Source organism: Trachypithecus francoisi, unplaced genomic scaffold (genome assembly GCF_009764315.1).
Source record: "Trachypithecus francoisi isolate TF-2019V2 unplaced genomic scaffold, Tfra_2.0 Lachesis_group12, whole genome shotgun sequence".
Lineage (NCBI taxonomy): Eukaryota > Metazoa > Chordata > Mammalia > Primates > Cercopithecidae > Trachypithecus > Trachypithecus francoisi.
Window position 1 is genome coordinate 109,374,366 of NW_022681457.1, and position 23,865 is coordinate 109,398,230.

Below are 23,865 nucleotides of genomic sequence, written 5' to 3' on the forward strand. Positions count from 1 at the left end.
GTACCTGGGAAATCATCCAAACCCCTCACAGTGGCCTGCAAGGCCCTGTGCCATCTGGCCTGTGTCTGGTTCTCCCCCACTGGCTCCACCAGATCCTTAAATAGGTCAAGTTCATTTCTACCCAGGAGTCTTGGCATTGGCTATATTGGCTATGCTCTGCCAGAATCCTCTTCCTTCAACTTGTTGTTGTTGTTGTTGTTGTTGCAAAGTTCTTTCCTGTTTTTTTTGAGACGGAGTCTTGCTTGCTCTGTTGCCCAGGCTGGAGTGCAGTGGCTGGATCTCAGCTCACTGCAAGCTCCGCCTCCCGGGTTCACACCATTCTCCTGCCTCAGCCTCCCCAGTAGCTAGGACTACAGGCGCCCACCACGTCCATTTTGCAAATGGAGGGTTTTCTATTACTATTTTTTTCAGGGGGCAGTGATATTCCAGAGACCAAGAATGGCTATGTGGGAAGCACAGAGTTGAGAGCACTGGACTCCTGTCTAACAGATTGGATTTGAACACTGGCTCCACCACTCACAATTTGGAGAGCCTGGGGCAAGTTCTCCAGGTGTGTTTCCTCATCAGTAAAGTGGAAATCATCATGGTACCTGCCTCTAAGGGGTGCTGGTGATAGAAGTGGCAGTTCCTAGCACAAGGTCCTGTTATGACCATTATCTGGTTTCCCTGCCTCCTGCCCCCAGGAAGCTGAAGGCTTGGTGGCAGAAGTGGCAGCTGGCAGGGCAGAGGGACACCCAGGTCGGGCAACAGCTGCAGCGCTGGGAGGAGGAAGGACTATGAGCTCATCGAGTGCCAGGGCCTGTTTGATGAATACCCGGGTATGGAGGAGCAGTCGCTCAGCAGCGTGTGCCCTGAGTATGAGTGGGGCCCCTGGGGGCCTGGAACAGCAGGGGAGATGGCCCCGGGCCTGACACTCCCTGCCTGCCAGAGCTGCAGTTTGGTTCATCACCATCTTTGTGGGGGCATTCCTGCTGGCACCCCTGTTCACTCTGCTCAACAACTGGGTAGAAATCAGACTGGATGCCCACAAGTTCCTGTGTGAGTACCAGCGACCAGTGGCTGGGCGCGGCAGGACGTCTGGATCTGACTGCTCCTGCTGGAGGTCATGGTACACCTTGCGGTCACCGTGAATGGGAGTGAGGCAGATGAAGGGAATACAGGGGCAGGGGGTGGGGGAGATGGAGCTCAGAGACTGGGGAAGGGGGTTCAGAAATAGGGAAATGCGGGGCTGGAGAAGGAAATCCGGATCAGAGGTTGGGAAATAGGGGACAGGAGGCTAGGATTCCGGGCCAAAGGTTCATCCTGCCTCGGGAGTAGGTCTGGATCCGAGTTGGGGTGAGTTAGGGAGTTGGGCCCTGAAGGCCCTCTGGCTCTGCAGGCTTTCGTCCCGCCTTCACCTCGGACTTCCTGCCGCATTTCCAGTACCAGTAAGAACACCACACTCAGGTGCACGGCTTTGTGAGTTTCACGCCGGCGCCCGCGCCCGCTGCCTACCTGTCCCGGAGCAAACACACTCTGCAGGTGTTAGACCCTTCAGGCTGGGGAGGAGGAGCGCGGCGGGAGGGGCGGGGCCCTGAGCTTTGGTGGGCGTGGCCTTCCTGTGAGGGGCGTGACGCTGAGGTGGGAGAGGCGGGGTGCTGAGACTTGGTGGGCGGGAAGCTGAGGCGGGAGTGGCAGGGCCTGTCTAGGAAGCACGGCGGGGAGCCTTGGTGAGGGAGGCCGGCCTGGGAGGGGCGGGTGCTGAGTCTTGGTGGGCGGGGCCTGTCTGGGAGGGGCGGGTACTGAGCAGGGAGGGGCGGGGCCTGGCTGGGGTGCAGTGAGCTGAGTCTGCCCCGGACAGATGCGCGGAGCCGGCTAGGGTACTGGCTGAACGGGCAGGGCCAGATTCTAGGGAGGAGGAGGGGAGGAAATGCAGGGTTCGGAATCGAGATTCGAGAGCCTCTCCAGACCCCGCAACCCAGATACAAAGCCTTTCGCGACGCGGGGGTGAACCTCGCCCTCTTCTACTAGAAGCTGCTGCCGTGCATCTGGGCTTCATTATCGCCTTCGAGGTAGGCTTAGCCATCTGTCTTGGACAGACTTGGTTCCAAGTTCAGGCTCTGCCGCCGACCGGCTGGAAATGGGGATATATTATATAATAGGATCTACTTTATAGGGTCGTTATGAAGGTTCGGTGTCAAGCATTTGCACTGTGTCTGGCATGTTGTGCTCAATGAATTAATATCACAAATAATAATAACATTATTTCTTGGCAAGAGAAAGGAGAAAGGAGAGGAAGCACTCGCCCAACACTTTTGCTCTTTTACAAGCCCTGCCCCTGACAGGGTTCCTACTGTTAAGGGTTCGAATCATAACTCTGTGTCTTTGGGCAAATGACAACCCCTTTCTGCTTCTGTTTCTTCACCTGTGGAGTAGAAATTACCCACAGCTCATAGAGTTGTTGTGAGGATTAAATTAATTAATATCCGGAAAACCTTCAGATTAGGGTTTGGCGCAGGGTAAGTGCCCCGTGAGTTAAGATCGCTAAGGCAATCATTCTCTCTTTTTGGCCCCCTTCTCCCCAGCATGTAGTGTTCTTCTTCCAGTGCCTCAATGCCCGGCTCGTGCCCGATGTGCCAGCCCTGGCTACCAAGATAACGCGCGAGGGCTACCTGGCCAAGCAGGCGGTGGCAGACAACGGGGAGGCGCTGCCTTCAGTGAGCAAGGCAGGCTGACCCCGGCCCCACCCACACTATAATGACCATAATGACCACGCCCCTTGGCCTGCCCTCAAGCCTTAGCTCAGCCTTCTCAAGTTCCGCTCTGTCTAGCCACGCCCCATTATTTGGCCTCGCCCATTGGAGGGATTGGCTGGACTCCCTGTAGTTCCCGCCTGTTCCCGCCCATCATTAAGCTCCGCCCCTGCCCCGCCCCCTTTTCTACTTTATCCTCAAACTGGGGTTGGGGGCTGTGCTCTGGAGCTCCAGCCTGCTCAGCCTGACCAAGCTGTGCTCTATGTCCGCTGTCCCCGAAGTCCAGGACGCAGGGGCGAGTGAAGCAGGGCTGCCCTTCCAGGACCTTAGGTTCCCCAGGATGCTCCTGCTACTGGGGTCCTCTGGCTTCCAGTTACGCATCTGGGCAGTGTCTCAAGGCCTGCTCAGGAGCTGGGATGAGAGGATTTGAGTTCCCTGGAGACCTCCAGACCTGCATTGCTACCCTTCCGTGTTCCTTGCCTCCTGGCCTCTGTACAATGCTGACAATAAACCTGTCTCTGCGCCCCAGCCTGCCACCTCTCCACGGCCACCTGGTCCCCACCCACACGGTGCAGTGTCTACTCACTATGTGGCAATGCTCTAGGGAGTCGAAGTGAACATGGGGGAGCAGGGGAACCCTAATCACTCTGAACTTAATGGCCATCGGTTGGCAGCTAAGGAAAATACTTTGGGGCCGGGCACAGTGGCTCACGCCTGTAATCCCAGCACTTTGGGAGGCCGAGGCGGGTGGATCACCTGAGGTCAGGAGTTCGAGACCAGCTAAACCAACATAGAGAAACACCATCTCTACTAAAAATACAAAACTGACCAGGGGTGGTGGCGCATGCCTATAATCACAGCTACTCAGGAGGCTGAGGCAGGAGAATCGCTTGAACCCAGGAGGCGTTTACAGTGAGCCGAGATAGCGCCATTGCACTCCAGCCTGGGCAACAAGAGCAAAACTCTGTCTCAAAAATAAATAAATAAATAAATAAAATACTTTGGGGGACTAGGGCACGGGCCATGAAACCTCTGCTGTGTATTCCAAGCCCGTAGTGTATGAATAATAAGATCAATAAGAGTTTAGTTAGGTTAGCTGAGACACCCCCTATTAGACTTTCACACACTTTTCACCACGAGACCCTCCTAAAAGCCTGGTGAGGCAGTACCAGGCAGTGGTGAAGGACTCAGGTTGGTGGTGTGGTCAGACAGACCTGGGGTTCTTTTTTTTTAGACGGAGTCTTGCTCTGTCACCCAGGCCGGAGTGCAGTGGTGTGACCTCAACTCACTGCAGCCTCTGCCTCCCTGCCTCCTGGGTTCAAGCGATTCTCCTGCCTCAGCCTTCCAAGTAGCTGGGATTACAGGTGTGCGCCACCACGCTCAGTCAATTTTTGTATTTTTAGTACAGACAGAGTTTCACCATGTTGGCCAGGCTGGTCTCAAACTCCTGACCTTGTGATCCGCTGGCCTCGGCCTCCCAAAGTGCTGGGATTTACAGGTGTGAGCAACTGCACCCGGACTGTTTTTGTATTTTTAGTAGAGACAGATTTCACCATGTTGGCCAGGCTGGTCTAGAACTCCTGACCTCAGGGGATCCACCCACTTCGGCCTCCCAAAGTGCTGGGATTACAGGCGTGAGCCACCGTGCCCTGCCAGACCTGGGTTTCAATACTAGTCCCGCCCCTTATTAGCTGTGTGACCCTGGACAAGTTATTTAATCTCTTGAACCTCAATGTCATCTGTAAAATAGGGACTTCATAGAACTGATGAGAGATTTCAAAGGGATAATGCTCATGCCTTAACTTGTACAAGCCTCTTAAACAGTTGGCCCCCCATATCCTCAGGTTCTGCATCCTTGGATTCAACCAACCATGCATGGAAAATGAAACTAAAAACAAAAAATAACAACAATGACAAAAATAATGCAAATAAAAAACATTACAGGATAACAACTATTTACATAGCATTTACACTGTATTAAGGTGTTATAAGTAATCTAGAATTGATTTAAACTGTACTGGAGGGCCAGGCATTGTTGGCTTATGTCTATAATCCCAGTACTTTGGGAGGCCAAGGCTGGTGAATCGCCTGAGCCTAAGAGTTTGAGACCAGGATGGACAACCTGATGAGATCCCATCTCTACAAAAAATACAAAAATTAGTCAGGTGTGGTGGTGCACGTCAGCAGTCCCAGTTACTCAGGAGGCTTAGGTGGGAGAATTACCCAAGCCCAGGAGGTCGACGAGACCGCAAGTGAGCCCTGTAATTGCACCACTGCACTCCAGCGTGGATGACAGAGTGAGACCCTCTCACTTGAGTACATTTTATTTTTTTTATTTTTTGACAATAAATACATAAAAATAGACGGGATACGGTGGCTCACGTCTGTAATTCCAGCACTTCGGGAAGTTGAGGTGGGTAGATCATTTAAGATCAGGAGTTCAAAACCAGCCTGGCCAACATGGTGAAACCCTGTCTCGACTAGAAATAAAAAAAAAGTAGTAGGGTGTGGTGGCATGCGCCTGTGATCCCAGTTACTGGGGAGGCTGAGGCGGAAGACTTGCTTGAACCTGGGAGGCAAAGATTGCGGTGAGCTGAGATCCCACCACTTGCACCATCATGCCTGGGTGACAGAGCAAGACTGCATCTCAAAAATAAATAAATAAATAAATAAATAAATAAATAAATAAATAAATAAATTTTACTGGAGGATGTACAAAGGTGTCAGCAAACTACAACATTTTATATAAGGGACTTGAGCAGCCATGGATTTTGGTATGGGAGGGTTCTAGAACCAATTCCCCACAGATTCTGGGTACCAAGGGACAACTGTACTCACCTAAGTGGTAGCAGTAACAGTATCCACCTGACAGGGTCATGGTGGAGATTAAATGAGTAGATACATGTGCTCAGGACAGTGCCTAGCACCTAGTAGGTGAACAATAAGTTAGCCCCATGAGTATTAGTATGTGTACACATCTGCATATTAATATTAAGTGCCTGGCAATTGCTGGGAGCTCAAACAGATGGCAGGTAATATTAGGGCAAAATGTGGCTTCCCCTTCCACAGGGTTGGGAAGATTGCATGCTGGGCATACAGCATGCCCTTCTTATTGGAGGCGGTTTGACTTGGCTATTTGATTTGGTTTATTGAGGGCTCAATTGGTATAGTCTGGGAAGGCTTCATGGTGGAGGTGGCCACTGGAGATGGTGGGGCAGGTCATTCCAACCAGTGGGAAAGGATAGGCCATTTGCAAGGAGTGGCTGTACTAGATGAGGAGAGGCTGTCCAGGATGATGCCAGATGTCACATCACCAACTTTCAGGATTGATTTCTGTCTCCCAACCATTGGGATGAGTGTTCCCATTTGATAGATGCAGTAATAGGATCAGAGAAGGTCATCAGGGTTCTCAGGGTCCCTAAGGAGTCCAAGGCTTGGGAGGCTCTCTGTGAAGCTCCCAGGATGCTCCCCAGCTCCAAGAAGTCCCCTGAACACGCCCATGTTTGGGAAGCTCCAGAAGAGTGGTGACCTGTCTCCTAGGAGCAGAAGCAGTGCCTCCCCCATCTTGAGGACCTGGGTGTAGGGTCCTTTAGAGCTTCACTTGGGCATAGGACTCCCATTGTTCCAGCCCCCCTCTTGTACCCCAGACTAGCCAAACCGGTTCTGGGGAAGGGGGGCGGGGAGCAGGCACGTTGAGACAGCCGCCTGCCTCTCTCTGCAAGGTTCCCTCCTCCTTCACCTCCCCCTCCCTGCCCCACACAATACCCAGGAGCTTGCCTTGCTCGGCTCTGGGGCCATGCTGACATGCTGACATCGCCCCCTGAGGACTTGGCTGCAACCCCAGAGCCCCCAGGGTGTCCCGGAGCCCTGGACTGTGCTGGCAGCAGGACGGAGCTCCCTGGCTGAGGTAGGGCCCCACCTGGGTGCCAGCAGTCCCATTCTCTTCCCGCCAGTTTTCCCCGCTGAGTGAGCCCTTTGTGCTGCCTGCCTGGTCTCTGATCCTGGCCCTGACCCACTATGGCCTTCTGGGGCTCTGTGAACCACTTGGCCTGGTTCCCCTTTCCAGCCATGACTTCCCACTTGGCTTTATTCCTTAAAGGGCAGAGAGGCCCTGGCAGGGTCCCCGCTCTTCTGGGCAGCAGGGCAAGGGGCACCTAGGAGGGGGCAGGGAAAAGCTAGATACAGGAGGCCAGAAACGCTTTTTCTGACCATGGTAGTGTCCAGGGACTCTCTGGCAGCCTTGCTAAGTGGGCCCATTGCCCTCTGCAATTAGCAGCGCCCACCAAGGGTACTTTCCTCGGCCCCTGCCCATCCTTCTTGGCGCAGATATATTTATGATGAGACATGTTTCTCAGAGAGGGCAGTGGGTGGTGGTGTGGTCTCTCAGGAGCCACTTTACAGATGGGAATACTGAGGCTAAGGGATGGGCTATGACTTGCCTAAAGCCACACAGCTGGTCAGTGTCAACACTGGGCCTAGAAGCTTGAGTGGGGGTTATTCTCTTTGGGCTCCAGAACGACCCTTGCCTAGTAGACACCAGAGTCTCTATCCTGTGATTGTGCCCTGGGAAGGTAAGGTCTCTGCTGTCTGGGGCCAGTTCTCCTTCTGAGGTTTTTGTTTGTTTTTTTTTTTCTAACAGAGATGAGCTACACACAGTATGAACACAGCTTGTCTCTCTTAGCTCCCCAGCATGGAGGTTGGGTAGGCCAAACCCCTGGAGGGCCACAGGGCTGGCATCCCAGCTAGATGGGTCATTCTTATTACCCCTTGTCCTGAGCATAGGTGGAGGCTGACATGCTCCTGACTTCCCCGCTAGGGACCTGCCTCCAGCTTCATCTCCCCAGGAAGCCTTCTATGTCCCCTCCCCACATTCACCTAGCCTTCTCCTCTGCGGTCGTAACTGGGGGTACTCCTGCTGCAAAGCCTCAATGTTTTGCTGACTTATCCCTGCAAACGATGGGAGAGAGGGTCCCTCCCTGCCCTCCAGGGGCTTCCAGAACCCAAGTGCTAGAATCTCCCAGCATACGGGGGGGCAGGGGGCATGTGTACATGCCTGCACATGTGTGCCCCCAGAAGCAAGCAGGACTTCTGTGTTGAGGACTCCTGATTCCTGCAGAGAAAGAGACCTGTCTGCGGGCAGGGGCCTCCTTCCACACACTCCTACAATGTAATGTGTGTCTCAGCCTCGCTCCTTCATCTTCCCCATCTGTGTGAAGGCCTGAGCTGCATTCTGTCTACAGAAAGACTGATGAGAGTAAAAATACTATCCTGTTTGTCAGATAAGGAGACAGTTCAGGGAGACTTGCTCAGATGGGCACTCTTCAGGCTAGAGGGACAGAGGCTGACGGTACAAGCCAGAGTGGCCACTGTAGAGACGGTCCCTTTGGAGCAGCCAGTCCTCTTCTTCCCACCCTCCCAGGCAGCGGGGTGAAGGGAGCGGGAGGAAGCAGTTGAGAAGCTGTGCAGAGACACTGGGGCCTGCCATAGACCCAGCCATCTTTCACTGGGTCCTCTTCTCCCTCCCTGTCTCCAACAGTGACTGACACTGTCACTGCTCAGGCCAAGGCTTTCTCTCAAAGCGCACTAGGTATTTCAGCCATGGAGCAGTTACCTATTACCTCCTCCAGGAAGTCTTTCTGGAATACCCAGGTTGAGTTGAGCCCAGCACCCTCCTCTGATGGTTCCTCTGGCTTGGCTCTTGCCAACCTGGATTGTAACTGTTTTCATTTTTGGCTCTCCCACTAGACTGGCAGCCCATGGGCATGAAATGTTTGTCCATCTGTCTCCCTGGGTTTTTTGGGCTTCATCTGTGTCTCTGAGGATCTGGTTGGCCTAAAATTGTCACTGTCTCTGTCTCCATCTCTGGGTCCCTGAATGTCTCAGCATCTGTGGCTTTTCTGTTTTTGAATGTCTTGGGGTCTTGGTTTCTGAGTTACTGGCTAAGTGGTCTCTGTTTCTCTAGGTCTCTCTCAGTCTTCATCTCCTGGCTTTCCTGGTCCTACCAGGCTGGGCACTGCCCCTTTGGCCTGAGGGGGCCTCTGGGGGGTCCTGGCTGCCCGGCCTGCCCACAGCGAGGCCAGGCTAGGGTAGGCCCCCGCCCAGCCCGCTGCCTGCTCCCTCCCTCCCTCCCTGCTTGCCTCACCACAGGGTTTGATGAATCAAACTCTTTGTCTGGGTGGGATCTCCCCCAGCCAGCTGGGCAGAGAGAGGGCTTCCCCTGCCAGAACAGCCAAACAGCATCAGCAGCGAGCCTGGGCCCGGAGAGGTGAGGGGCTGCAGGAGGGAGGCTGGCAGAAGGCCACAGGGCAAGAGCTGCCGGGGCTTGAGACTCTCAGATCATCAGGTCTGCCCCGATCGAATGGCTGGCTCCCTGGGGATAACTTCCTGCCCAGAAAGGACCCATCCAGCCTGGCCTACCCGGGGGCTGGAAGCTGGGGTGGGGACAGCCCTTCTTTCACTCCAAACCGGGGGTGTTGGGGCACCTCCCTGAACTTCAGGAGGGCCCCTGCCTGATCTGGGTGATGGCCCGCCTGCCAGTCCATGACCCTCCCAGCCAACTTGGCATGGGTGTGGGCACCACTCAGCGCTGAAGGCCGCAACTCTGGGCAAGGGTGGGGGGGATGGGGGAGAAATACCAAAGTAAGGACCTGTGGGCTGGTGTGTGTCTGCATCCTGGGGTGTGCGCGTGAAGGGAACAGGAGGATGAGAAATCTTGGGTGCCTGTGTAAATATCGGATGGGTCAGTGTGTTTGTGAGGAATTGTTTGTTAATGTATATGGTTGTGTAAAAATGTGTGTGTCTGTGACTGTGTGAGCCTGAGTTTGAAATGTCTGTATCTATGAAAGTGCACATGTCATTCTATACTTGGGAGAAAATGTAGTGTGGATGTATATGCTGGGATATGGATTTGTGTGATGATGTATGTAGTTGCATGTCTGGTGACATGTCGGTGTGTGTTAGAGAAGGTACAAGGTGGTTACAATCACCGATTTGAAAGCTAGAATGGCCAGGTTAGAATCCTGGCTCCACTATTTACCAAATAACCTCTCTGTGCTTCACTTTCCTCACCTATAAAATGGGGATAATAAGGGCATCAACTCACAGGATTGTTGTGAGGATTAAATGAGATAGTATGTGTAAAGTACTCAGTCTATCATTCAGGCAATGCCAAGCAAGTATCAGCTATTTCTATATAATCAGACATGTGAGTGCGTTTGTGGAGATGTGTGCACATAAGTGTACACAGGGGTTTGTCCAGGCCTCCAGGGGTGGTGGCTTACCGGCCAGCCCTGCTGTCCTCTGTCTAGATCTGATATCTTCTCTTTTGCAGGGCCAGGTGGTGGCAGAGCAAAAGAGGAATGGACTGTGGGCCACCTGCTACCCTCCAGCCCCACCTTACTGGGCCACCTGGCACTGCCCGCTGCCCTGTAGCAGTGTGCCAGCAGGAGAGTCTGTCCTTTGCAGAGCTGCCCACCCTGAAGCCCCCGAGCCCAGTGTGTCTGGACCTTTTCCCTGTTGCTCCCGTGGAGCTTCGGGCTCCTGGCAGCCGCTGGTCCCTGGGGACCCCTGCCCCTCTCCAAGGGTTGCTATGGCCATCATCCCCAGGAAGCTCAGATACAGAGATAACCAGCGGGGGGATGCGGCCCAGCAGGGCTGGCAGCTGGCCACACTGTCCTGGTGCCCAGCCCCCAGCTCTGGAGGGACCCTGGAGTCCCCAGCACACACAGCCACAGCGCCGGGCCAGCCACGGCTCAGAAAAGAAGTCTGCCTGTGAGTGACCCTTGGGGAGGCAGGTGTGGGTGCCACAGTGGGGGGGATAGGGGAGGGGCTGGGCAGTTCCTTAACCTTTATGTCCCAAGGTTCCCCCAAAAGTCAGGACAAGTGGTAGATTAGTGATAAGGAAACTAGCGGGACTCAGGGAAGGCAAGTGACTTGTCCAAGGTTATGCAGTGAGTGAGTCACCATTGCCTGGTGGTCTCTCTGCCTACTGCAGTCAGGCCCTGTGCTGTCCTTACCCCTCTTGTGGACCCTAGGGCTCTAGGGACCAGACGCTAGCAGAAACACAGGCCCTTCCTTTGGGCATGGCGCCTGAACCTCCCCAGGTGCTCAGGGCCAGGCTGGGAGAGGCCCCAGCTTGTGCTCTCACACCTTGCCCCCCAACCCTAGGGCGCAAGATGCGGGTGTACCAGCGTGAAGAGGTCCCCGGCTGCCCCGAGGCCCACGCTGTCTTCCTAGAGCCTGGCCAGGTAGTGCAAGAGCAGGCCCAGAGCACAGACGAGCCCAGGCCGCTGGAGCTGGCTGGATCCACCCGAGTGAGTCTCGAGGGTCCTGAGAGGAGGCGCTTCTCGGCTTCGGAGCTGATGACCCGGCTGCACTCTTCTCTGCGCCTGGGGCGGAATTCAGCAGCCCGGGCACCCATCTCTGGGTCAGGCACCGGAGCAGCCCGGGAAGGTACCAGCTCCTCCCATGGGCCCTGAGGGCAGCTAGATGCCGGGTGGGGGTGGGGGATGCCCACTCACTGGCTGCCTGAGGCCGTCAGGGTGCCCGGGCCGGGGCCCAGGCCCCAGGCCCACTCTCTGGACCCCCCACCCTCAGTTCTTGCCCTCTCCAGGGAAAGCATCGTCTCGAAGTGTAGAGACGGGACCGGGTGTCGGGACCGGGTGTAGGGACCGGGTGTCGCGGCCAGCCCCTGGTGACTCACGAGAGGGCCATGGCGATTGGTCCGAGCCCAGGTACCACCTCCCGTTTGAGCTTGGGTCTGAGACAGGGTGCAGGCGAAGAAGGGCCGTGACGCTCTCTCTTTCCTAGGCTAGACACGCAGGAAGAGCCGCCTTTGGGGTCCAGGAGCACCAATGAGCGGCGCCAGTCTCGATTCCTTCTTAACTGTACGTGGGAGGGGATCCCTGGGAGGAGGTAACGGAGGAAGGGGCTGCGGTGTGGAAATGCAGAAAAGGGGGTTTAGAGAGTTGAGAGGTAGGGATCGAGTGAGAAACGGAGAATGGAACTATCGGTATCTAGCACGCAGTAGGTGCTCAATTTGTTTATGGAATGAATGAATGAATGAATGAATTCACTATGTCCAGATATCCGAACCGCAGCAAAGGTTAAGTGACGCGGGCTCTTGAGGGAACCCACGGTCTTGCCCGCCCATCTTTCCTCAGCCGTCCTCTATCAGGAATACAGCGACGTGGCCAGCGCCCGCGAACTGCGGCGGCAGCAGCGCGAGGAGGAGGGCCCGGGGGACGAGGCCGAGGGCGCAGAGGAGGGGCCGGGGCCGCCACGCGCCAACCTCTCCCCCAGCAGTTCTTTCCGGGCGCAACGCTCGGCGCGAGGCTCCACCTTCTCGCTGTGGCAGGATATCCCCGACGTACGCGGCAGCGGCGTCCTGGCCACGCTGAGCCTGCGGGACTGCAAGCTGCAGGAGGTGGGCGCGCCGGGGAGTACGCGGTCCGGGGACTTAGCGGGAACCGGACCATAGAGGGAGGGGGACACACAAACGGGGGTGCTGGCGCGACTGTCAGCGCGGAAGGGTGGCTCTAGGACCTGACTACACGAGGCCGTCTGGAAGCGAGGACAGCAAGCCGCGGAGCGGGAGTCTAGGGGAGCCAGGCTTGGCTGCGGGTAGAGGGCGGAGCCAGCGGGACGAAGCCTAGGATAGGACAGGGCCGGATGAGGGGCGGAGCCATTGGGAGTGCAAACGCCTGGTGGGCGCGGAACAAGGCGAGGACAGAATCAGGGGCGGGACCTGGGGGTGGGCGGGACCTGGGGGTGGGCGGGCTCGGGGAAGAACGCGTCGGGACTGGGCTAAGAGGAGGGGCGGGATCTAGGGCCAGCGGGGTTTGCACAATTGCTCGTGTGGGAGGTGGGTCGCCGGGCTCGCCTGCCGCCAGATTAGGAGTGGGGCTGGAGAAGGGGCGAGGACGAGAGGTGTGGCGGCCTAGGGTCCGGGGATGCGAGGCCAGGGCCTCCGAGGTGAACCGGCCCGGCCCTTTCGACCCCGTGTGCGCCCTCCCTCAGGCCAAGTTTGAGCTGATCACGTCCGAGGCCTCCTACATCCACAGCCTATCGGTGGCTGTGGGCCACTTCTTAGGCTCTGCCGAGCTGAGCGAGTGTCTGGGGGCGCAGGACAAGCAGTGGCTGTTTTCCAAACTGCCCGAGGTCAAGAGCACCAGCGAGAGGTGAAGAAGTGCTCTGGCCTGGCCCAGGGTGGGGACCGAGCCTGTGGTTGACCGGCTTCCAGATCTGGGATCTCCATCCTGGCTCTGACTCCTCAGGTTCCTGCAGGACCTGGAGCAACGGCTGGAGGCAGATGTGCTGCGCTTCAGCGTGTGCGACGTGGTGTTGGACCACTGCCCGGCCTTCCGCAGAGTCTACCTGCCCTATGTCACCAACCAGGCCTACCAGGAGCGCACCTACCAGCGCCTGCTGTAGGGCTGGGGGCTCTGAAAGGGGCGGGGGCGTGGAGGGAGTCTCAGGCAGGTGTAGGCAGTGAGGACTGGGTGATGCAAGGTGACTCTGGGAGGGGAGGGGTCCCTGAAAGGGTCTCTGTGACCAGGATAAGGTGAGATGCAACCCCAAGGGGCAGTAAGGATGTGCTGAGAAGGTCCCTAAGGGCCCCATGGATGGCCAGGGTTGTGGATCCCAGGAGTTCAGGCCTACCTGTGATTCCAGAGCCCTTCCCATTTTCCAGCCTGGAGAACCCCAGGTTCCCTGGCATCCTGGCTCGCCTGGAGGAGTCTCCCGTGTGCCAGCGTCTGCCCCTTACCTCCTTCCTCATCCTGCCCTTCCAGAGGATCACCCGCCTCAAGATGTTGGTGGAGGTACCTCGAGGGGACAGGCTGCAGTGAGGGCTGGGTGGGTGGGCCGGGTCTCAGGGGAGTATGAGGCCTGCCTCATTGTGCTGATCCCACCTTCCAGAACATCCTGAAGCGGACAGCACAGGGCTCTGAAGACGAAGATATGGCCACCAAGGCCTTCAATGCGCTCAAGGAGGTGAGCTGGGCAGGGCAGGGGCTGCTTGGCTCCTGGGGACCCCCTGGACCCCCAGCATGTCTCTAAAACAGCCCCCAGCTGTCAGAGTCTCTGGTCCCCAGGCAAGTGTCTGAGGCTGGGCTCTGGGAGCCAGGGCTGAGGGGCTGCAGGTGACCTCCCCACGGCTCCCCCAGCTGGTGCAGGAGTGCAATGCTAGCGTGCAGTCCATGAAGAGGACAGAGGAACTCATCCACCTGAGCAAGAAGATCCACTTTGAGGGCAAGGTGTGTGTCTGCCGCCAGCGGGATGGGCACTCCAAGGGGCAGCTCTTGTTTCTTCCCTGCCCTAGGGGCTTCAGGCCAGTTCATCGCTGCCCACACTCTCCCCTCTGCTATCCTGTGCTCTCTGCCTGGTACCCCTGGGCCTGACCCATCCTTCTCCATCCCTCCAGATTTTCCCGCTGATCTCTCAGGCCCGCTGGCTGGTTCGGCATGGGGAGTTGGTAGAGCTGGCACCACTGCCTGCAGCACCCCCTGCCAAGCTGAAGCTGTCCAGCAAAGCAGTCTACCTCCACCTCTTCAATGACTGCTTGCTGCTCTCTCGGCGGAAGGAGTAAGTTGGGGCAGTCAGGGGTGGGTAGGTAAACTGGAGCCAGGCTCTCTTCCTCCCTACCACTGGACTCATGACCAGTCCATCCCTGGGCCTGGGAGCCCCTGCCTGTGCCAGGTTGTGCTGCCAGGGCACCTTGAGACTTGGAGGCTCCTGAAGCAAAGGCAGAGATGTGAGACAAGTCCATGTTCCAGAAGGGAGAATCAAGGGCTAGACTGTATGTCAAGGATTTGGAGCTGCTGTGAGCTTCAGCCAGTTAGAACAGAGACTAAGAGTATGACCCTGGAGTCTCAACTCTGCCCTGAGCCACAGCTATGCCAGAAGCCAACTTTTACTCAGTACCTACTATGTGCAAGGCATGCTATGTGGACTATTCCCTTTAATCCTCCAAATCCCTCCCTGGGAAATAGGCTTCTCTGTTACTCTCAGATCATGGAGCTAGTAGGTGGGGGAGCCAGGAGGATGCCCGCTCTGTCTGATGGCAGCACCATGCCTCACTCACAGTGAACACTCCCTCAGTATTAACTGTGATTATTATAAATGAGGAGTGAGGTAGAAGACTACCTGGATAAAGTGAATGGGATAAAGGATGGACATGTGGGATGGTGGCTCACACCTGTAATCCCAGCACTTTGGGAGGCCAAGGTAGGAGAATCACTTGAGTCCAGGAGTTCAAGACTAGCCTGGGCAACATAGTGAGACCGCATCTCTTTAAAAAAAAAAAAATGGACATGTTATGCTATAAGAATTCATTCCTGATTTGTTTGTTCATTTAGTAAACAGTCACTGAATCTCTGTTCTGTAGCAGGCCGGTGCTAGGGACATAAATATGAATGCAACTTGTTCTGTGCTCACAGGAGCTCTCAGACCAGTGAAAATACATCCTGATAACCATATCATCAGGGTTTTGATGGAAGGGTGTACTGCAGTAGTTCCTGGTGTGGAGTGAGAATCAGTAAAGCTTCATAGAGGATGGGACATTTGAGCTGGGTTTTGAAAGATGAGTAGGAGTTTTCCAGGTAGAAAGGTAGTTTGAGTGGAGGCATACAGCAGAGTCATGGTAGTGTAGATGAGCGGAATGTGTGTTTGGGGAATGATGAAGCCTAATGTGGCTGGATTTGTAAAGGAGAAGGGCAGCAGAGGGAGGTTGGGATGTTGAAGGTCATGGTAGAGAGGTTGGATTTTTTCTGAGGCAGCAGGGAGCATGGAGAGTTAAGCAGAGGGATGATATTTTGCTCCTGGCCAATTTGGAGGATGAACTGGAAGGGAAGAGGCAGAGGGTCTTGCAGTTGCTCAGGAGAGGGTAGATGCTCCAGAAGTGGCAGGGTGCTTCAGGATAAGTGGATTCAAGGGACATTAAGGAGGAAAGACAGGACATAGCTACCAGGTGGGTGTAGGGGGGATGGAAAGGGAAGAGGTGAGCATGACGTCTGAGTTTCCTTTTGGGCAAACTGGTGGTATCTTTCACTGGAATGGAGAACAGTAAAGAGGATCTGGCTCGGAGTGAGAGAAGTTGAGTTTTTTGTTTTTTTTTTTTTGATGCCGAGTTTTGTTGAATGAGTTGACATCCATGGAACCCCCTCCACCCATCCTGCCTACAAGTACTTACTGATCCCAAATTGTGAGTCAGGCAGTATCAGACACTGAGATACAGTGGCGAAGAGATGAGGCTCAGCCTGCATAGGGCTTACATATTGGAAGAGAGACACTCCGCAGGCCAGCTGTCCAGTGGGCTCTTCGGAACAGACGCTTGGGAGAGAGGTTCAGAGAGAGGTTGTGAATCGCTTGAACCTGGGAGGCGGAGGTTGCAGTGAGCCAAGATCATGCCACTGTACTCCAGCCTAGGTGACAGAGCGAGGCTCTCTTAAAACAAAACAAAACAAAAAACCAAATAACAAACAAAACAAAACAAAAAAAAAAAAAAAAAGAGAGAGAGAGAGAAAGGTTGAAAGCGTGTTTGGGACTCAGGGACTGGTCTCCATCCCCTCCAGCCTCCACCAGCAAGCCAGCGGGGAAGAAGCTCTTGGTTCCTTGTGGGGACTTTGCCAGCTGCTAGGAAAGCAGCGCCCTGTCGAGACGCAGGAACCTGTGAGAACGCCGGCAGGCCAGGCAACCCTTTCTCCCCGCTTCCAGTCAGAACCCACCTGATCCCAAGGCTGGGTGCCTGGAGCCAGGGCCCAGGCCAGGCTGACCTCCCCTCTCCCGGTCCTCCAGGCTAGGGAAGTTTGCCGTCTTCGTCCATGCCAAGATGGCTGAGCTGCAGGTGCGGGACCTGAGCCTGAAGCTGCAGGGCATCCCTGGCCACGTGTTCCTCCTCCAGCTCCTCCACGGGCAGCACATGAAGTACCAGTTCCTGCTGAGGGCTCGGACGGAGTGAGTGGGCCTGGCTATGGGCAGAGAGGAGGCTCTTCCTCCCCATGACGGGCACCCCTGGGACATCCTGGCCTTGTTCCTCCCCAAGTGCTCATCTCTTCCCTGGCTTGGGCAGGACACAGGAGCAGAGGGCAGGGCTGGAGGCCAGAGCAGGAGTGCCTGCCCCACAGGTGGTGTTGGGGGGCTGCCACCTCCTCCTCAGCCTCTGGGCATCTCTTGGATGTAAACCTCCACACCCTGCTATCTCTGGCTTCACGACTGTGGCATTAGGCAGGATGGGGGTAGGGCTGGCATCCAGGGGTTCTGGGCCTGTTATGCTCAGAGCTGGATGGGGCACAGGCTTGGGAACAGGGTTGTGGGGTGGGCCTAGGGTGGGGCAGACATGAGTTGGGTCCTGGGCCTGGACATCGTGTCTGGCTCCCCCAGCCTTGGTTTCAGCACCCTGCCCTGGGCAACTGCACTTTGCATGTTGTGGCAATTGAGCCTCCCCCTTCCCTAGAAGTGAGAAGCAGCGATGGATCTCAGCCTTGTGCCCCTCCAGCCCCCAGGAGGACAAGGAGGTCATCAGTGAGGGGGAAGGTAACTCATCCCTGCTGCTTACATCCCTGGGCCGGACCCTCGCCCGCCCTCCTCCCCTCCCATCCTGGGTGCTGTGTTGCCGACAGGGCTATGGGGAGAGAGATCAACTTCTGGGGCAGTCAGGGGTAGCTCTGAGGAACCTGGAAGGCTGGGCAGAACTTACATAGCACAGGTGGACTCTGTGTCCACAGGCAGCATCCTGGAGATCACAAAGCCTTCATAGCCTCCCATTTCGCCCCTGTTTTACAAGTTAGAAGAGAGGTTCAGAGATAAACGGACTTGTGTAAGTTCACCCAGCCAGTAAGTAGCAGGGCTGAGACCAGAGCCCAGGTCTGTCTCCATCTTTGCGTCAGTTGCAAACAGGACAAGAAGCAGCCGGAGTCAGGGTATGAGGGGTGGTGGGGGTAGTGGTGGCAGCTGAGGGATCTGCTCAGTTGGAATAAAGGTTTCTCCTTTGGGTGTGGCTGGTAAGCCAGGGTACGACCTAATCATAGAGAGCCTCCCTATAGTGGCCCTAGGAAGCTATTGAAGGTTTGTTTAGGTTTTATTGAGACAGGGTCTTGCTCTATTGCCCAGGCTGGAGTTCGGTGGTGCGATAATGGATCACTATAGTCTCAACTCCTGGGCTCAAGTGATCCTCCTGCCTCAGCCTTTTGAGTAGTTGGGACCACAGGTATGCACTACCACACCTGGATACCACACCTTTATTTTTATTTTTTGTAGAGACAGGATCTTGCTATGCTGCCCAGGCTGGCCTCAAACTCCTGGACTCAAGCAATCCTTTCCCTTCAGCCTCCCAAAGTTCTGGTATTACAGCATGAGCCATCGTGCCTGGCTTATTGGAGGCCTTCTTTTTTTTTTTTTTTTTTTTTTTTTGGAGATACAGCTTTGCTCCGTACTCCAGACTGGAGTGCAGTGGCGCAATCTCTGCTCATTGCAACCTCCGCCTCCTGGGTTCAAATGGTTCTTATGCCTTAGCCTCCTGAGTAGCTGGGATTACAGGCACTTGCCACCACGCCTGGCTGTGTTTTTTTTGAGACAGTCTCACCCTGTCGTCCAGGCTGGAGTGCAATGGCACAATCTCAGCTCACTGCAACCTCCTCCTCCCAGGTTCGAACAATTCTCCTGCCTCAGCCTCCCAAGTAGCTGGGATTACAGGCGCCCACCACTACGCCTAGCTAATTTTTGTATTTTTAGTAAAGGCAGGGTTTTGCCATGTTGACCATGGCTGGTCTTGAATTCCTGGCCTCAAGTGATTCACCTGCCTCAGCCTCCCAAAGTGCTGGGATTACAGGTGTGAGCCATTGCGCCCAGCCTTATTGGAGGCTTTTGAGCAGAGGAGTTAGGGCTGAGCTTTAGGTAGTAAAGGGAAAGAAAGGGCACTCATGCCCACTGAGCGCCTGCCATAGGCTAGGCCCAGGGCTAGGGGCTTTGTATTTGCATTAAATCTAATTTAATCCTCATGGCAACCCTACCAGGTAGACATTTTTCATATCTGAGAAAACTGAGGCTCAGAAGGTGAAGTAAATTGGTCACACAGCCAGTAAGTGGCAGAACTGGGATTCAAGCCAGGTCTGGCCCCCCAGTCTGGGGCTTTGGATGCTACCAGCCCACCTGGTCTAATGAAAAGAGCTGAGGACCAGGAAGGGGGTAGACGCTCTGGCTTGAGCTAGGAGTCCCACCTGGCTGGGGTAAGCTCCCAGGTGGTCAGGAGAGGTCCCTAGGAATTAACATTTGACCCCTGAAGGATGAGGAGAGGTTGTCGTGAAACGATCTGGGGAAGAGTATCTGGCAGAAGGAAGAGCCCGTGCGAAGGACCTGGGGAAGGAGGGAGTTTAGAGTGAGAAACAGCAGGGAGGCTGGTGTGACTGGAGCTTTGTGAGCGAGTAGGGAGGGAAAGTGGAGGGGAGAAGATGAGGCTAGCAGGGGGTGATGCCAGACCATGAAGGGCCTTGTAGGGCCTAGGGAGGAGTTTGGATTTTATTCTAAGAGGATTGGGAAGCCCTGGAGGGCTTTAAACAGGGGAGTGATGCAGCTTGAATCCCAGTTGGGAAGGATGGGCCAAAGGGAGCACCACAGCGATGTTAGGGGCATATTGCAGGGCCGTTACTGTTTTGTGTGAGGTGTCTGGGGGCAGTTGGACGTTGGAGTCTGAAAGACAAAAGCAACGTATTGACTTGAGCTGGGGAGGGGACAACCCTTGGTATAGAGGCAGAAACCGAAGCTGGGAGGGAATGGATTCATCCCGCACTTGTATTTAGGGTAGCAGACTAGATAGGCCAGGGTGGGCAGAGGGTACGCCTGCTTAGATGTGGGCCTGTGGCATGGGAGTGGCAGAGGAATAGAAGCCTCACTGGCCACCTTCCACCCCCTTGCTTCCTCCTACTGCCCCTCCCTGCCCTACCCATGCTCCTTCCCCTGTCATCCTACCCTTGGGACTCCCTGAGCCTCCCTTGGGCTGTCAGATCGCCCTCAGGTTCAGTGTGTTAGGACATACAAGGCACTGCAGCCAGATGAGCTGACCTTGGAGAAGACTGACATCCTGGCAGTGAGGACCTGGACCAGTGACGGTGAGGGGGCCTCCTGGGAAAGTCTCCCTGATGGGGCTCAGGTGGGCAGGAGGTGGCTAGATGACTAAGATATCACAGAGAAAGGCTCTGCAAGTGTTGATCTGCCACAGCATGTGGGAATCAGATTAGACAAGAAGAGGAACTTCCTGCTTGTACAGATATAGGATTGAGAGTGATGGGGGAGAGTGGGAAATACCCTTTCAGAGGATGTCAGGAAAAACAGGTCAGAAGTTCATCTACAAGACAGCTCGAGACAGGGTCCTTCCTGGAGCTGAGAGATGCTGAGATGATGTCACCTTGGCTCCAAGGGTGCGAACAAAGCTTGCGTCAGGGCTGAGGTGTTCCCTTCCAGGCCTGGCCTGGTGCCCCTTTGATGCTGTTGTTCTTGGCCTGTGTGTCCCTAGGCTGGCTGGAAGGGGTCCGCCTGGCAGATGGTGAGAAGGGGTGGGTGCCCCAGGCCTACGTGGAAGAGATCAGCAGCCTCAGTGCCCGCCTCCGAAACCTCCGGGAGAATAAGCGAGTCACGAGTGCCACCAGCAAACTGGGGGAGGCCCCTGTGTGAGGGGCAGCCATGGCCTGGGACAGCACCTCCATGCCTGGTTCCCGGATGGTTCTGGAGGGGCCTGCAGTGTCTCCATGCCCCAAGCTGCTCCTGCTGGCACTTCACTTCTGTGGCCTTGGCATTGAGGGCACAGGGTGGGCACAGGAATGGGGGCGCCTCCAGAGGGTATCTCTGTCCTCCTGCTCCTCAGTGTCCACACTTCAAGGCCAACGGCAGTTTCTTCCTCTGACATGGGGACCATAACAGATGATCACTGATACCTGGCAAGGACTGGGGCCCTCTGCTTTCTGTGCCCTCAATCCTGCCTGACTCTTGGTCCTTCTGGCAGGGACCTGGCTGGGGAATGTTCTGGTGCTGGTGGTGCTGGGACCTAAATATATATTTAGATATATCTGGCGTCTTGTCTACCACCTCCCCTGGCCAGAGCCCGAGTCGGTGCCTGGTTGCTGTGTCTTGTCTGTAAATAAACTCCTATCATGCCTTTGCTTGGAGTCTGTGATCCATCTGATGCTGCCCCACCCCCGCAGTCCTGTTTTCCCAGCTAAAGACCAGGAGAGTCTCTGGCTGGCTCCCAACTGGGGCTTTGCATTTCTCTAGAGTTCACCTCTGAGCTGTAAGAAGGTGACCGGGGGCAGGGGGACGATTGTGTATCAGCTAGGCTGCTTTCGGCTGCAAGTAACAAAATGTCAGATACAAATAGGCTTAAACATTAAAGAGATTTGATTAGTTCTTTGTTTCCTGTGGCTTCTATAACAGAATTACTACAAACTGAGTGACTTAAAGCAACAATATTTTCTTCTGTCACGGTTCTGGAGGCTGAGTCCAAAATTAGCAGCACCGGGCCTGCACCCGGGGCTGTGCTCCCTCCTGGGCTCTCAGGGAGAGCGGTTCCTCGCCTCTTCCCGCTGCTGGTGGCTGCAGCGTTCCTTGACTTGCAACCGTATCACTCTGATCTCTGCCTCTGTGGTCACATTGCCTTCTCTGTGTGTCTGTACCAAATTTCCCTCTGCCTCCCTCTGATAAACAAGTGATTGCATTTTCAGGCCCACCCAGATAATCTTCCCATCTCATAATTCTTAATTTAAATCACATCTTCAAAAACCCTCTGCCCACTGTCCCCCGCCCTCCTCTACTTTTTTGTCATATGAGGTAACATTCACAAGTTCCAAGGACTAGGGCATGGATATCTTTTGGGGGCCATTTTTCAGCCCAACCTAGAGTGTAGTGGTGCAATCTTGGCTCACTGCAACCTCCGCCTCCTGGTTCAAGTGATTCTCCTGCCTCAGCCACCTGAGTAGCTGGAATTACAGGTGTCTACCACCATGCCCGGCTAATTTTTATATTTTTAGTAGATACGGGGTTTCACCATGTTGGCTAGGCTGGTCTTGAACTCCTGGCCTCAAGTGATCCTCCTGTCTCGGCCTCCCAAAGTTCTGGGATTACAGGCATGAACCAGCATGCCCAGCCCCTCCCACAGTTCTTATCACTGAGAAGTATAGAGCCAATGCAGGCTTCAGGCAAGGCTTGATCCAGTGACTCAGTGATGTCACTGAGGACCCAGATCTTTCCATTTTTCTACTCTGCTGTCCTTGGTGTTGGCTTTATCCTAAGGCTTCCAGGGGCTTCTTCATTCACCTCAAACATGGAATAAGATAATTGTCCTTGTCTCAGGCTTCCCAGAGTCCTGGGAGTCTCTCTGATTGAATCAGCTTGACTCACATGGCTACCTCTGGGCTGATCATGGCGGTGCAGGTGAGCCTAGCCTAAGTCCTGTGCTCTTATCCCTGGAGCCAGGCTGGGGAGTTGTCTTCCCTGGAATCTCATGGATTCCCAAGTGGAACTTGGTGGCTGCTGCAAAGGAGAGGCGGGTGCTGGAGAGGCCGGTGTTTGTTATATCACCCAAGAGAGTGGAAGGGCCTGGGAATAATGAACTTGGAGATGTGAACACCTGTGGGGATGGGAGCATCCTTCAACCCTCCAAAGGAGGTCATGGGGCAAAGAAAACAGGTGAGTCAGGGTGATCCAGAGGGCAAACATGGGGCAGGTGGGGAGAAGCTCAGATTCATGAAAGTCTCTGGGAACGACTTTCTATCATGGTGTAGTATAGGGAAGGAGGAGCATGTGGGCTTAGGAAGCAGACACATTGGAATTTTTTTTTTTTAGATAGGGTCTTGCTCTGTCGCCCAGACTGGAGTGCAGTAAGTATTGTGATCATGGCTCGCTGCAGCCTCCCAGGCTCAAGCAATCCTCCCGCCTCAGCCTCCGAGTAACAGGAACTACAGGTGCGCACCACCCTGTCCAGCTAATTAAAAACTTTTTTTTTTTTTTTTTTTGAGATGGAGTCTCGCTCTGTCGCCCAGGCTGGAGTGCAGTGGCTGGATCTCAGCTCACTGCAAGCTCTGCCTCCCGGGTTTACGCCATTCTCCTGCCTCAGCCTCCCGAGTAGCTGGGACTACAGGCGCCCGCCACCACGCCCGGCTAATTTTTTTTTTTTTTGTATTTTTTAGTAGAGACGGGGTTTCACCGTGTTAGCCAGGATGGTCTCGATCTCCTGACTGTGATTCGCCCGTCTCGGCCTCCCAAAGTGCTGGGATTACAGGCTTGAGCCACCGCGCCCGGCCAAAACTTTTTTTTTTAGATGAAGTTTTGCCATGTGTTGCCCAGGCTGTTTTCAAACTCATGGGCTCAAGTGATCCTCCTGCCTCAGCCTCCCAAAGTGCTGGGAAAACAGATGTGAGCCACCATGCCCAGCCTTGAATTTTTTTTTTTTGAGATGGAGTCTTGCTCTGTCACCCAGGCTGGAGTGCAGTGGTGCAATCTCGGCTCACTGCAACCCCTGCTTCCTGGGTTCAAGTGATTCTCCTGCCTCAGCCTCCCGAGTAGCTGGGATTACAGGCGTGTGCCACCGTACCTGCCTAATTTTTGTATTTTTAGTAAAGACGGGGTTTCACTATGTTAGCCAAGCTGGTCTAGAACTCCTGACCTCAGGTGATCCACCCACCTCGGCCTCCCAAAGTGCTGGGATTACAGGTGTTAGCCACCGCGCCCGGCCTCCAGCCTTGAATTTGAATTCAGCTTCTGACATCTATATCCCATGTGATTTTTAAAAAATGAACTTTTTGTTTTGGAATACTTTTAGGTTTATAGAACAGTTGCAACAATGGTACAGAAAGTTCCATCCACCCCTTTCACAACTTCCCCCATTGTTAGCGTCTTACGTGACTACGGTACAGTAGTCAAAACTAAGAAACCAACACTGGTACACTGCTATTAACTGAACTCCAGACTTGATTTGGATTTCGCCAGTTTTCCCACTAATGTCCTTTTCTGTTCCAGGATCCAATCCAGGATCCCACATTGCATTTAGTTGCTGTGTCTTAGTGTTCTCCGGTCTGTGACAGTTTCTCAGTGTTTCCTTGGTTTTCATGACCTTGACAATTTCAGAAGTTCTGGTCTGTGGACTATCCCT

The 23,865-nt window shown here is 54.8% G+C and overlaps 1 protein-coding gene across 4 annotated transcripts; it reads left to right on the forward strand.

Annotated features, from left to right (window-relative positions):
• Positions 1–1,828: 1,828 nt before the first annotated feature.
• Positions 1,829–21,124, forward strand: ARHGEF19 (Rho guanine nucleotide exchange factor 19). Of its 4 annotated transcripts, none has more exons than XM_033228228.1 (16): positions 1,829–2,051; positions 10,063–10,502; positions 10,899–11,183; positions 11,344–11,464; positions 11,541–11,617; positions 11,894–12,156; positions 12,750–12,910; positions 13,007–13,159; positions 13,423–13,552; positions 13,650–13,724; positions 13,898–13,987; positions 14,155–14,315; positions 16,527–16,685; positions 17,185–17,264; positions 19,730–19,834; positions 20,239–21,124. In XM_033228228.1, the coding sequence occupies exons 2-16, from the start codon at positions 10,091–10,093 to the stop codon at positions 20,394–20,396; spliced, it is 2,430 nt and encodes an 809-aa protein (XP_033084119.1). In that variant the 5' UTR covers positions 1,829–2,051; positions 10,063–10,090; the 3' UTR covers positions 20,397–21,124. The 4 variants fall into 4 exon arrangements, with proteins under 4 accessions (XP_033084119.1, XP_033084118.1, XP_033084121.1 ...); XM_033228227.1 differs by lacking the exon at positions 1,829–2,051 and adding an exon at positions 6,440–6,639; XM_033228229.1 differs by lacking the exon at positions 1,829–2,051 and adding an exon at positions 8,896–8,997.
• The last annotated feature ends 2,741 nt before the right edge of the window (positions 21,125–23,865 follow it).

What these genes read in the sequence shown, in the direction of transcription:
- ARHGEF19 (XM_033228228.1), top strand. Translation starts at nt 10,091, where the DNA reads ATGGACTGTGGGCCACCTGCTACCCTCCAGCCCCACCTTACTGGGCCA. An exon ending in GGGACTGCAAGCTGCAGGAG is followed by an intron (nt 12,157 to 12,749) that starts GTGGGCGCGCCG and finishes GCCCTCCCTCAG; the next exon opens with GCCAAGTTTGAGCTGATCAC. An exon ending in CTGCTCTCTCGGCGGAAGGA is followed by an intron (nt 14,316 to 16,526) that starts GTAAGTTGGGGC and finishes CCGGTCCTCCAG; the next exon opens with GCTAGGGAAGTTTGCCGTCT.